At 39.9% G+C, this 14,002-nt stretch overlaps 2 protein-coding genes across 2 annotated transcripts in view; one reads left to right on the forward strand and one right to left on the reverse strand.

Annotated features, from left to right (window-relative positions):
- The window catches only part of Gtf2f2 (general transcription factor IIF subunit 2), a 122,948-nt gene that overhangs the window by 59,922 nt on the left and 49,024 nt on the right, over window positions 1–14,002 (reverse strand). The gene's annotated exons all lie outside the window — the stretch shown is intronic.
- On the forward strand, window positions 1,825–11,079 carry Kctd4 (potassium channel tetramerization domain containing 4). The gene is made up of 2 exons (XM_048421873.3): window positions 1,825–2,007; window positions 9,462–11,079. Exon 2 carries the CDS (start codon window positions 9,659–9,661, stop codon window positions 10,436–10,438), a length of 780 nt encoding a protein of 259 aa, XP_048277830.1. The 5' UTR covers window positions 1,825–2,007; window positions 9,462–9,658; the 3' UTR covers window positions 10,439–11,079.

The raw sequence follows: 14,002 nt of genomic DNA on the forward strand, positions 1-14,002 counted from the left end.
AGTGCTCAGACAGCCCAGGGAGGTTGGACAGGGTATTTAATGCCTGCAAACTGGAGTTCTGGGTGGTAATGAGAACTAGATATGGTGCTGAGATATGAACTTGAGTCCTCTGAAAGAGCATCAGTGCTCTGTCCTGCCAGGCCAGCACTCCAGGCCCTGATGTGACTTAAAGCACTGGAAACAAGACATTTTTGGACAATGTTTGGGAAAAGAGCCGAACTCACATGACTCTCCCCATATTCAGGTCTAGTAGGATGGGAAAAAGTTACACAAGCAAATTCAATATAATGGAAGCACTGGACATACCTCTTTAATTTATTTCCAGATTTACACAGGCGCTCATTTACCCACTATTAAATACAGTGACAGATGCCTACAGCACGCTGTACACACTAGTGGGTAGTAGGTTAATCTCAAGCACTCCCACATACTTCTGTTCAAACTTGTTGATGCTAGTTTAAGTAATTATATAATTTGATTATGGATCAGATAAGCTTATTAAGTTAAGAAAAGGTGTGTGGCACATGGGGCTATTTCTATGTAAGTCTTATATCAAAGACTTGCGAATGTAAATTGCTTTTAAAACACACTTTAAAATTTGTTGTGAATCTGAAGACAGAAGATAAGCGTATATCTACACGGATTTGATTAATGTTACTGCAGTTCTTTGTGATTGAAGAAATGAAAACTGATTACAGGTTTAGCTTCCACAAGAAGGAGAAAGCAGATGATCAAATGACACCTACCTTATACTCAAAGCAAAGCTTTATCTTACATTATTAATAAGCAGCTAGACATTTTAAAGTCCTAAGATGAACCACAGGAATACATATGTATCACATTTGTTTGTTTGCAGACCCTGAAACTTGCTAATGAAATAATTTCCTACCATCGAATGAACTAAACATGGTCCTTCTCTATCACCCAAGGGATTCTACTGTACTAAGACTACAAGTGCTATACCAGCCGACACACAGACACACAGAGTTAAACCCAGAGAGAAGTTATGTCCAACTGGGGGTCAATAAGAGCTTCGCTAGAAACCCTGACAACCGGGAAGATTTAGGAAAGGCAGGAGTGGGGATGATAAGGGAACTGAATGAAGGTGTCTGGAACAGCCCAGACACTCTCTTGTACTGGGAATTTTCAGCTCAGGAACTCCAATCACCAAGACCTAAGACCATATGGTTATGACTGCAATCTGCAAAGAGGACACACAAGCTCATTCTACTGAGAGTCTTTAGACACTCAGTTCCTCCCTTCCCTTTGCTAGGTCTGGGCATTTGTTCAACTTTTCTGTGGTTGATGGGAGTAAAGCACTTAACTGGTGTGGTGGTGCACACCTTTAATCCCGAACTCAGGGGGGCAGAAGTAAGTGGAGATATGAGTTCAAGACCAGCCTGGTCTACAAAGTGAGTTCAAGAACAGCCAGGGTGGTTTACACAGAGAAATCATATCTCAAAACTTAGATCTTTTCTACCCTACCCAATCCTTGGTCAGATTGCTTTACTCATTTTTGTTCTTGTTTTATAGTCAAAAAAAAAAAAACCTCTAAGAAGTATAATGGGAGCAGAGAGAAAAAAATAAACAGTAAATAAACAAAACATACCCTAAATACAGATTTGTAGGCTCCCAGTGCCATTTTGAAGAGAGGAAAGGAAATGAATAATAGTTAAAGTCACCTCGAGCTTCAGCAAGTTAGATTAGTAAGTAAGCAGGAAGGGTTTGTGCTAGCACTGGCACGTGAGCAATGAGATCACCTAGGTCAGGAAGTCCTCAGGCATCCAGAAGTTAGCTATTCATTTCCACAAACAAGACTACTCAGGATCCATCTGCATGTGGACATCCTTGAGAACACTTCCAACTCCAGCTACACAGACCAGTAGTGAGTTACTAAGACTTCAAGCTGATCTTCTAGACTTGTGAAGTGACTCTCACCAATCACTGCTGTGCCTGCCATCTTTGAAGAGAACAGAAGTACTTCTACCAATCCTGCTCATCCAAAAGGTAAATGATTTTTAATATTCCCAGTAGTCTCCTTTCTCCTCATCTGGTACAGTTTCCCAGCAATTTCCCCCCTGGAGATATCTGAATGTGACTACTTGGCATCTTAACAAATCAGTTAAGTGAATTCAGTATTCCCTTTTTATTAAAAGGTGAAAGGTAATTATCATTAATTTGTGAGTTGGTATTTTGATCTTACTTGACCTTCAGAATTTGAGATGATACATGCTTTCTTATAATACCATTCAAATCATGTTTTGAGAATTCCCAATTTAAAATAAAAATCTAAAACTGTAACTGAGAACTAGGCTCAGGGTCTAGAGAAGAACTCACTTCCTCAGTCCTATGTACTGCTCTTTTACTTCACGGACAGGAAGAAAGAGGGGTAGGAGACACAGGCATGCACACAGACGCTGGGACCCTGCCTAAAAGCACCTGCTGGTGACAAGCTGGTGTCTAGCAGCAGAAAGGAAAGTGGCTGGTTAAGGGTATGAAAGACGATATCAAATGTGTGAAGAAGTTTGGACAATCCTGTCATTCTGTAGACACTAAACGGATCTTTTTTTTTTGGTCAAAGAATAACAGTGCACCAATGTTGTAAAGCTCCCACATTTGTAGTATTTTCACTTCTTCTATACAGCTAAGTAATATAAAGCAAGTCATCGTCCCACTAGACTTCAGAAAATAAATGATTAAATCAACACAAAAGTCCCTTAAACACAGATGTGGACATAATGCTGCAAAGAGACAAATTCCACTCCCATAGCTGCTCTCAAGAACAGAAAACAGGCTGGAGAGATGGCTCAGTGGGGAAGTACTTGCTCCATGTGAGCATGAAGAGCCAAGTTTGAACCCAGAGGGCCTATGCAAAGCTAGATGAGGTAGTGCATGTCTATGATCCTAGAGGTCCCATGCGAGACGGGAGGCAGTGATAGGAGAAGCCCATCACAGGCTTGCTGTACACAGTGGCCGCCAACAACAACAAAAACTATTTAAAACAAGGTAGAAAGCAAGGGCTCTGACATCTGAGGTGGTTCTGTGCTCCACATGATTCATGGTATGTGAGCCCTCACACATGCACAAGTACACTTACACACATACACAAGTGCACGCACCCAAGAGTAAGAATCCAAACCAGATGGGCACAGCAGCCTGCCTGTAGTTCCAGCAGTCAAGAGGCACAGACAGGAGAAATTCGGGGCAAGCTAGTAGCTAGCCTAGCCTACCTGGTAAGCTCAGGTTCAATGCCTCAATAAACAAAGTAGAGTGATAGGCAGAAAGACCCAACACGAATCTCAGGCATTCGTGTACACACACACACACACACACACACACAAATAAAAATCTAGGAACAAAATAGATTAGAAAAACAAATGTTGTTTTTATATACAGGAATACCGTGTTGTCGTAACAACGGGGCAGGAAAGTCACTGTATATAGAACAGGCCAAGTATCTACTCTAAAAATGCCTGGGGACAGAAGTTTGGACTATTACAGACTTGAAATATTTATGCAGGTTTTACCAATTGGCGCTCCTAATTTAAAGTCCATAAAGCAAAACTTTAAAATCCACTTTGGATTTCAGATCCAAGTTTCATGAACATTCAACATCTGGTTTGTATTAGGCCCTGATTAAAGGAAGCTATCTAGCTTTAGCAACTGTATTTGAAGTTAGAGATTAACTCAGCAGAATCTGATTCATGTCCTGTTAAGTTCACCTTTTTAAACTCTTGCTCCCTCTCTTTTTAAAAAATTGTATTTCTTTATGTACGAGTGTTTAGTCTGTGTCTAGATTTGTGAACCACATACATGTGGTGCCCTCAGAGGACCAAAGAGGGCACTGAATTTCCTGGGACTGGAGTTATATATGGAGTTGTTACTCATCATGTGGTTGCTGGGAATCGAACTTGGTTCCTCTCAAAGAGTAGCCAGAGCCCTTAACTGCTGAGCCATCTCACTAGCCCCAAATAACTCCTGTTCTCTTTACCATGTGCAATTAGCAATAGCAGTTGAGTTCTTTATGCTTTTCAAGATAGTATTTAGAGTTCTTTCAACTACAGGGGTTAGACCTCCCATGAGAGCCCTGGCTCTCGGTTACCATGAGGTAAGCACCATGCCACCACATGCTCTCCACTTCACATTGGCCCAAAATAGCAGAGCTAGCCAAACACAGCCTGAAACCCCTGCAACTATGAGCAAAAAGATTTCTCCCTTTTCTCAAACAACTATGCAAACAAAAAGCAAACCTCCTTTAAGTTAGAAGCCTTCCTAGGCAGGGAGTGGTGGCACATGCCTTTAACCCCAGCAGCCCCTGAATTTAAGACCGTCCTCAGGGCATAATTCTTTAACTGCTGGCTCTTCTGGCTCATCAGTCTCTGCCCTGGAGAGTTTTGAAAGCCTGCTGGACTCACTCCCAAGTGACTACTTTGGCTGTGGTGTGTGGGAGGGAGGAGGCGCTCTGGCTGTGGTGTGTGGAAAGGAGGGGGCGCTCTGGCTGTGGTGTATGGAAAGGAGGGGGTGCTCTGGTTGTGGTGTGTGGGAGGAAGGGGGCGCTCTGGCTGTGGTGTGTGGGAGGAAGGGGGCGCTCTGGCTGTGGTGTGTGGAAAGGAGGGGTGCTCTGGCTGTGGTGTGTGGGAGGAGGGGACACTCTCACAGAGCTCACTGTTCATGTTTAGTATTTAGCAGCCTCTTCCCTGATCTTCCAGTATCCATCTCCTCTTTCACTCTCATTCCCATCCCCAAACATTCTCTTCCTTTATTTTCCTGAGATATGAAGGGAGTGTCTCAGAGTTGCTTAAAAATGACATAAATTTTAACAGTCATCATTATGTAATATACCACTATGGAAACAAAATGTTGACATTAATTTTTGGCAAGCCAATGACTTTAGAACAATTTTAGAAATGTTAAGTGTGAAAAAAAGTGAGACTTCTCCATCCCTAATCCACTACAAACAAACTTTATGAAAGTGTTCAAAATCACACCATTCATTTAGAAATTGTAGATGTGGTTATTAACATAAAATAACTACTTTTCAAAGACACACTGAGATTTGACTTTGCCACAGAGAACCACAAAGATGAGTTTTGTACAACTCTAACTCTAGACCGACCTGATGGCTGACAGAGATGCTTTGCTATTCTGGGTAAAACAAAATTTCAAGTGGCCACACTTAAGTTGGCTCACCGGCAACAGTGTTTGCCACTAAGCTTGATGAGCTGAGTTCAATTCCCAGGATCTGCAGGATAGAAGGAGAGAACCAACTTTCACAATTGTCCCCTGATCTCCGTAAGAGTGCTGTGGCCAGTATGCCCACACACATCACATACCAAACAAACAAACAAACAAACAAAATCTTCATTAAAAATAATTTTAAAGCTTAACTTCTACTTATAAAACATAAATTTTATGAAACTATTCATCTACAAAGCATACACAGTAGGAATAAATAGGATTTAAAAGTTGTCATGATTGTTTCTGTAAGCTATTTTTATTTGTTCTTTTGATAAAACACTTGTTTTCTGTACTCTTAAAAGGCAGTTAAAAAAAAGTGCCAAAGTAACGGCACCCTTGTCTTCCATGGAGAAGAAACACTGCAAAGGCAAGTGCACATGTTCAAGCGACATGCATGGCACATTCATGTGCTCTTCTGGCCAGAGGTGATGTCCAGCGAGTTCGAGGAAGGTTCTAGTCTTCTGCATAGCTTGTGTGATGCTGTGGCCAGTTAGTTGGCACTGTACTTGTGTCAGTAAGAGTCGAATTCCAGAAACACACAATGCAGATCAATTTTTTATTTCAAAATGCAGCTAAACTTTGACATGCAAACAGAACTAGACTCACATGAAAAAAATAACCCTTGATTTAGTGGTATTTCATTTTTTAATACAAGAGAGGCTAACATAAAATATTCATAGGGAATAGCAATATGAATGCCTCTCATAGCCAATGCTTTAACAGGAAGCTATGAAGAAACAAGCACATGTCAGAAAGAGAAACTCGGCTTGTGAAAGCACAGTGAAGTCAAAGCGCAGATCAATAAACGGGAAACAGAGTGGGAGTCACAGTCAGAGAGGTACCAAGTAGATCAAGTACAAACTGACAGCTACGGCTGTTTTCACTTTTCTTTCTAAGGTCACAGGAATCAACCATTCCAAAGAATAAGGAATACAAGCAAATGTGTAAAAACAGCCAAAAGATCTGGCAGGGATGCAGAATGTGGGGGCAGGGTGTCTTTCTATTAATAGAAGCTCCTAAGACAATCCTGCTTCCTTAAACGCAGTGTCTGGATCTCACAGAAGAGGGAGCTGCTGAGTCTGGGGACACTGGCCTCTCCTTGCATCTGTCAAGGAACATACATATAAAGCATGTAAATATTATAATCATGTCCTGTGTTAATCACTCCCATTAAAAGTTAGAAGAAAAGATGTGAATTCCTCCCATTATTAACCTAGAATAAATTCTGCTTTCTATAGACAGTAGATGAGTATTACTTCAAATGAGAAGTCTTGCCAGAGTTTGGTTAGGCACTGGGCCTATTTAACCATAGGAAATGCTAAAACCAACAACCCATCTACAGTCTCGAAGTTGCTGAAGGGTTCTTTTTGTAAGATTTGTGATTACAGTGTTTAAGAGGTTATCTCTCTAACCTCTAATTGTTTCTTCCCTTCCTCCCTCCTTCCTTTCTTTTTTACTTTTGAGGTAGGACCTTACTATGTAGCCCAGGTTGGCCTTGAACTCAGGATCTTCCAGCCTCGAACTTCTGAGTGCTAAGGATAAATAAGAGCAGGTACTACCATATTGATCCAATCCAACTCTTATAAAGAATTCAGGTTGTAACAAAAGGCAGGCGGGCCTCTACTCTTCACAACAATATCTTCCTGCCTACAAAGTTATATGAAATCCTCTAAGTTGGTCATCAAAGGCACCTAGGAGCCAATCTTTGATGTATAGTTTAGGCTCTTGTGTTAGAATCGCTGGACTGACTAATTTTATTTTGTACCTGTAGTGAGGCAGAGAAAGAACTACATAAATAGGAGCTATCTCTGCTACTGTTACACAAGTACTATTTTATAGTCTTACTGCTGACTGACTACCTACTACAAGCATCTATCACAAATAATACAGTTAGAAGAGTCTACAAGAAGCCAAGCTGGCAAGTGTACCACCACAGGCAGTAATGATCAAAGGAACACTGTAATTCCATGAATATAATCATCTGGCTGAAATGGTGGTAATATGAATGAGGTGGCATCTACTGGATATCAGTTTCCTTTTTTTAAAATGTCAAGATGGCAGACAAGACACAAAAGCAAAGTCCTGTTGATTTATATCTCAGGAGAAGGCTTCAGTCACAATACTAGTGGCAGCCATGCTGGCAAACACATCATGCATGGCAGGTTTGCAGAAGCAAAGCACACCACAGTGAAGTTGAGAGTGAGGACGTGTTCAGGGTAAGAGGCACATGGTGGATGAGTCCTCGGACTATGGTATCACATCAAACCTGTAAGCTAGGTACGGTGCCTCACACTTGCAACCCCAGCACTGCAGAGGTGGAAGAAGGGGACTACTAAGACTGGGTGGGTTAAAGTGAGATTCTATCTCAAAAAACAAACCAATAAAATAGCACAACACAGGAGGCAAGATGAAGAAGCAGTGTTCATCAGTGCTGTTGAAATTATGGCAACAGAAACTATTAAGTGAACTTTCAGGCAGAAGACAGCAGACCTGCCTGTGCTCCTACCTGCTCACACCACAGAAGCTCGTTTCCTAGCAGCAACAGCATCAAGCCTGCCCAGTAAAGGCGTCTATAGCCGGGCTAAGGAAACACAGCTACACCAGGAAACCTATCCCTGAGGTATGACCATACTGTATCGATTCTGGTGCTCTGTTAGTTCATAAAAAAGAACTGTACCTATCTAATGAGACTAGTACGCTCTTGCTGACGTTGTTTACTTATAATAACAAAACCAAGATTTCCAAACTTGTACACATCCAACTACTCAGTTTTTACAATAAGTCATACCATAGAAAAGATTTGGTTCTAAAACACACACACACACACACACACTCACACACACACACACACACACCCTCTTCCTCTGTCAGACAGTAGGAGCACTCTTTCTAAATGTTGCAGAGCTAAGAAGGACGTGTTAGTTTACAGCTTTCGACAAAACAAGATGCAAAATCCCAGGGAAAAACTAAAAGCTCTCTGGAAAGCAATTTCATCTTTGGTAAAGCAGAGAAGCTAAATTTCAACATTCAGCCAAAAAATGATTATGCCTTAGATTTCTAGTCCAATTTCAATTAGCTTTTGATAACCTTAGTATTAAGTGTTAAATAAATTCATTACCTGTTATAAGGATATATAATTTTCAAACATATCTAATAAAAATTAACCCTGTTTATAGAAAGTAAAAGTTGAGCATTTTCAAATGACAACCTATTCTAATATCTTTAACAAGACACAGATAATTTAAAAATAATCATCAATGCAATGAAAATAAGTGACTTTCATATAAAAGCCAAAGTCTTAACTCTAAGAACAGAGTTCCTCAGAGCAATTTTAAGTAGACAATCTGCTCATGCAATACACACTGGGAAATGCATCTAGATTTCTTATCACCAGGCCCTTAATTCTAGTAGTGTAAGCTCAGAATCCTAAAATGCTTTGGAAGGCAATTTTAGGGGCAGCGGGACAGGGAGGCATTGCACTCACACCATCCTGTCACTCTTTGTGAAAGAACACACAAAACCTCTACTATTGAGCAGGCATTTAGAATCTCCACCTTCCCCCTTTTCCCAGCACATGTACATGCTAAGGCTACAGTATCTTCTGGAGTAGTCCAAGACTGGCCAACACTGAAGCAGGCTTAGGGTGAAGCAAGCTCATGGATTTCCATAGGAGACCATAACCAACAAAATGTGCACAAACACTACAAAGACAGCCTATGTGATTTTTTAACCCTTGAAGTAAAAAATAAAAAAAACCTTTAGTGAAAAGAAGCTATGCAAATTTCTTTTCATTCAACAAAGACACCCAAATCTAAAACACATACAAATTCAACTAAATTCAAATGCAAATTCTAAATGTCACAACAGTAAGCTTAAATATTTTTGTCTGGTCTACATCACTGCCAACACAGGACTTTGATAGAAGACAATTCTATATGCCTAGTTTCTTTCATCTTAGGTTTCAACACATGGCACTTTCCAAATGGTGAGAAAATAACTCAGTATTAGGCTTTCCTGACTAAATTATGACTTAGAACTTTAGAAATGGACAGCAAATCTCATTTACCTGGGAATTACAGCAGAAAGGCAATTTAACAGGCAAAGGAAAGAGAATTTACCCTGAGTAAGTCTCACTTCCTCTAAAAACAGACACAAAAATCCTTTTGCAACAAATCCCTTCCCTGATACAGTTAAATGCAAATTCTCTTTTCCTCTTACTCCAGAAAGCTCCTGCATGCATAGCTGACACGCCACCTACTGCAAAACCCAGCTGCCAGCGCAGGCGGTGCTGCCAGCATTTCATTGCATCGCCAGGCTGGGACGGAATAAAGGCGTGCTTGTGTGTGGTAGTGTTTCTTTTTTAAAAGGAAAGAAAAAAATCTCCAAGCCAAGAAGAACAAGCTGAAATAGCATCTTGAAAATGGAGCGTAAAATAATCAGAAGAGAAAAAGAAAGGGAGTATGAAGGGAGGCACAACAGCCTGGAAGACGCGGAGCAAGGCAAGAACTGCAAATCCACACTGATGACCCTCAACGTTGGTGGATATTTATACATTACTCAAAAGCAAACCCTGACCAAGTACCCAGACACTTTCCTTGAAGGTATCGTAAACGGGAAAATCCTCTGTCCTTTTGATGCTGATGGCCATTACTTCATAGACAGGGACGGGCTCCTCTTCAGGCATGTACTAAACTTCCTACGAAATGGAGAACTCCTATTGCCTGAAGGGTTTCGAGAAAATCAACTTCTTGCTCAAGAAGCAGAATTCTTCCAGCTCAAGGGGCTGGCAGAAGAAGTGAAATCCAGGTGGGAAAAAGAGCAGCTGACACCCCGAGAGACTACTTTCTTGGAAATAACAGACAACCACGATCGCTCTCAAGGACTGAGAATCTTCTGTAATGCTCCTGATTTCATATCAAAAATAAAATCTCGCATTGTCCTGGTGTCCAAAAGCAGGCTGGATGGGTTTCCGGAAGAGTTTTCTGTGTCATCAAACATCATCCAATTTAAATACTTCATCAAGTCTGAGAACGGCACTCGACTCGTACTAAAGGAAGACAACACCTTTGTCTGTACCTTGGAAACTCTTAAGTTTGAGGCCATAATGATGGCTTTAAAGTGTGGTTTTAGACTGCTGACCAGCCTGGACTGCTCCAAAGGGTCAATTGTTCACAGTGATGCACTTCATTTTATCAAGTAATTACCTGTCTCACGAACAAAGGCAACAAGCATGCAGCCAGCAAGCTTCGGAAGCCACAGAATCAAAGGCGTCCCAAACAATGTGCCCAGCTAGCTTGTCCCAGAGCCCGGCTGCTAATCAAGTACTGTGAGCTAACGGTATGTAAATCTATCAGTAAAGATGTCCTTCTCTGGGGTGTTCTGCCATCACACTTCTACCTACGGTGAAGCTGTGGTCCTTCTACACTGTAAATAAAGACAATGCTTTTGCTATTTATTTTTTTTTCCCGTAAGCTGTCTTTCAATGAGAATGTCTTGGATACTTGCACCTATCATTCACTATAGCAAATGTTAACAACATAAGGTTCAAAAATCCTTTCTACTTATAGCAAAAATCTACAAAGACGCTGAACTGGTAAAATAAACATGGAGAGCAAAATAAATGTACAAAGCTACTTAAGCCAAGTGACAGTGAATCAAAATGGGATTGTAAAACATATTCGAGCTAATAATGATTTGACTTTAAATAGCAGGCACCAAAACCTTTATTACAGTTCCTGTATTTCATACCAGAATTACGGATAAACTGATATTTTGCTGAAAATTCCTAGGAAACTAACTGCTTGATAACAATAAAAAATAAATAAAATCGCTGCTAGCCTCTTTGCTTGTATTAATGATTGTAATAAAAGTTACGTATGTCACTTTAAAAATAAATAGTGCTACTTGATGATTGTGCATGATACTCTGCACCAAAGCAAGCAACTGTCGGGCTCTAGCACTTTACAGGTCCAGCAAGCAGCAGAAATTAACAACTGCACTCCCTGGCACACTGAGCTCCAGCACGGCATGGGTAGCTTGGTCCCAGCCGAGTACACGGTGTTAGAATGGAGGAATCCATTTCCACAATCACTCTATCTGCTCATTTTTCAAGCTCATTACACAACAACACTCTTACAAAACAACTTTACTGGTCCTTTAAAAATCTACTATGTAAAAAGTCCTTCAGAAACTCATACTAAATAAAACCCAACAAGGTCAACACCAACTACTGCCCAATTTCTGTTATATTAAAAAATCTATGCTAAAATCAAAGTCACAGAGTTGTGCTGATTTTTTCTATTTCATGCTAATTTTAAAGAAATTTTAAACCTTAGTTTATGAATGACTGTTTAAGGACCAATCCTTCAGCTGAACTCTGATGTGAGTGCACGCCTTGTCCACTCACTCTACAGAGCACCTTCATCACTCCTGTGGGTCCACTCCTATGGTGTCTAAGAATAAACTCTTAAATTTAAAATAAACAAGTTGGGAGTGATGACTCATGCTTGAATCCCAGTAGTTGGGAAACTGAGGCAGGAGAATTACCACAAGTTTGAGGCCAGCCAGGGTTACTAGGTAAGATTCTCAAAAAAGACCAAGGAAAAAAAGAAAAAGAAAAAGAAAAAGGGGGTGGGAAAGCAATCATTAAAGTAACAACTATAATTCAGCCTTAATTATAACAAACCAACAAAAACTGCTGATTATCCTGGCTGAGCTCAAATAGTTAAGTATACATCCCAACATTTTGATTATTGATACAGTATAGAATAAAGCTCAATATTAATTTATCATTAGCAACTATAACTAACTTTGACTTACAAGATCTAAGATAATATAAAGTTGCCTTACAGACTATAAAAGAAACCTTTTAAAAGATATTGTGGAAACAAAGTCCTTCAAAGATTCACACTAAAATACTCAATGTAAACTACACAATTTTCTCTGATGATACACTAAGGAAAAAATGTTTTTCTTAAAGTATCAAATTTTCTTAATGAACTATAAATGGCTTAATCAGGACATAAAGGGACTATTAAAACAGTAAAGGAGAAAAAAAGTCCAAAACTGTATGATTGGTTAGCGGTTGCTACTCAGCTGTTTTTTACCTCCTCAGAATATGAGCTGACTTTTCCTTGCCATTTGGATTGGTAATGAAAAAACTGGTAGTGATTTCATGTCTGAGTCAGGTTTTCTCTATTAAGATCTCACTCTAGATAATAAAGACACTGACATAATCTGTTATAGGAGATGCAGCTGAATAAATCTCAGAAATGCAAAGGCTTCCCATGACTTCACGAGAGAATTTAGCTTTCACAACGACGTTACTGCTGTTGTTATGAACCGCCAAAGGAATCAGGTGCATAGTTATGTAGCTCTTTAAATGAATATACAGAGCTGGAGTCAACTCCTCGAACTTTAAGGCATAACAGTAATTGCATCAATCAACAGTCTACAAGAGAACACGATGTACGCCTCTTTAGAAATGTACCTTTGCAAATCCAACAACTGTATTTACAGATCCAAGTGCTTAAATGTTGAACTATGGGTATACAAAGTATCTAGTTTTATATTTTAGTTTTCTAGTAACATTTACAAGGATCTTCACTCAAGGTATCTTAAAAATTTTGATGCCAAGAGCAAAGCTTCTCTGACAGTTCTGTTTCAGTGAATGTGTAATTTCTCTCTCAAAAGCAAAAGCTATACAGAACTGATTAGCATCTATGTCTTTTTAAAAAGGTGGTAAAGGGTGTTTACTGCAATTGCCAGGTCCCAAGCAAGCATTCTTCTATATTTGAAGCTAGCCCACATATTGATTCTAGCACCCAACTTCAAATTATGGTAAACAAAACTGGACTTACGGCTTTCTGCTGTGTTTAAAATGTGCCTGTGCAGCATGAAGAACAAACGAAACACAGGCTGACTGACTGTCCCAGCCTAAAGATGAAAATACCGAATAAACCTGTTCCCGCGTTTCTGGTGTAGTATTAAGCACCGCTTTTGAAGAACTACTAACAAAAAGGTAACATTCATTAAGTTCTTGCTGTCAGTCTTTTGTTTTGAGACAGGGATTTACCCTGTAGCCTAGGCTGGCCTCAAACTCTTGATGACCCTCCTGTATTAAGCTTGTTAGAGCTGGGTTACAGGTGTGAGTGACCAGGGTTGCCTTGAAGAATTTTAAAAGAAGGGTTAAGAATCTCATCCTACTTCACACAGTCATCAAGAACTGAGGTCCAGAGCCCAGGGTTAGTGGTTCCAGATGCAGCAGAGAACGCACAAGTGAACCAGGCCACTCAGGTTTCCAGGACCTAACCTAGAACCCGGCACAAAACAGATTTATGAACTCCATGTGAATATAAAATATCAGATACAGTCTGTCTTACTTGTACAAGTTCACAATACCAGTATTCTAAAAATGTTAAGTGAAATATTGAATTTTGCAATAGCATTTTTAATGTCATTTCACGTCGTTTAAAGAACGTGAGGTGAATCATCCATCTCACAAGACTAGAGAATATCCCAAATTTGTCTATTTATGAATCTGAATGTTTTACAGATCAGGTTTGCTGAAAAGGTTAGTCTTTTAGAACCCACATTAACTGTATTATGATAATATTTTTCATATATGAGAAAAATATGCTAAAATGAAATTCTCCTGAGTTCTAGAATCATACTGTATTAACTTCTACAAAGTAACGTTGGAGGACAGTAAGTCAACACTTAATTCTTTCAAACTTTTAATGTCCTCACAGTGAAGTTTCGACTG

The sequence above is a fragment of the Myodes glareolus genome, chromosome 12, assembly GCF_982192425.1.
Source record: "Myodes glareolus chromosome 12, mMyoGla1.1, whole genome shotgun sequence".
Taxonomy (NCBI): domain Eukaryota; kingdom Metazoa; phylum Chordata; class Mammalia; order Rodentia; family Cricetidae; genus Myodes; species Myodes glareolus.

What these genes read in the sequence shown, in the direction of transcription:
- Kctd4 (XM_048421873.3), top strand. Translation starts at nt 9,659, where the DNA reads ATGGAGCGTAAAATAATCAGAAGAGAAAAAGAAAGGGAGTATGAAGGG.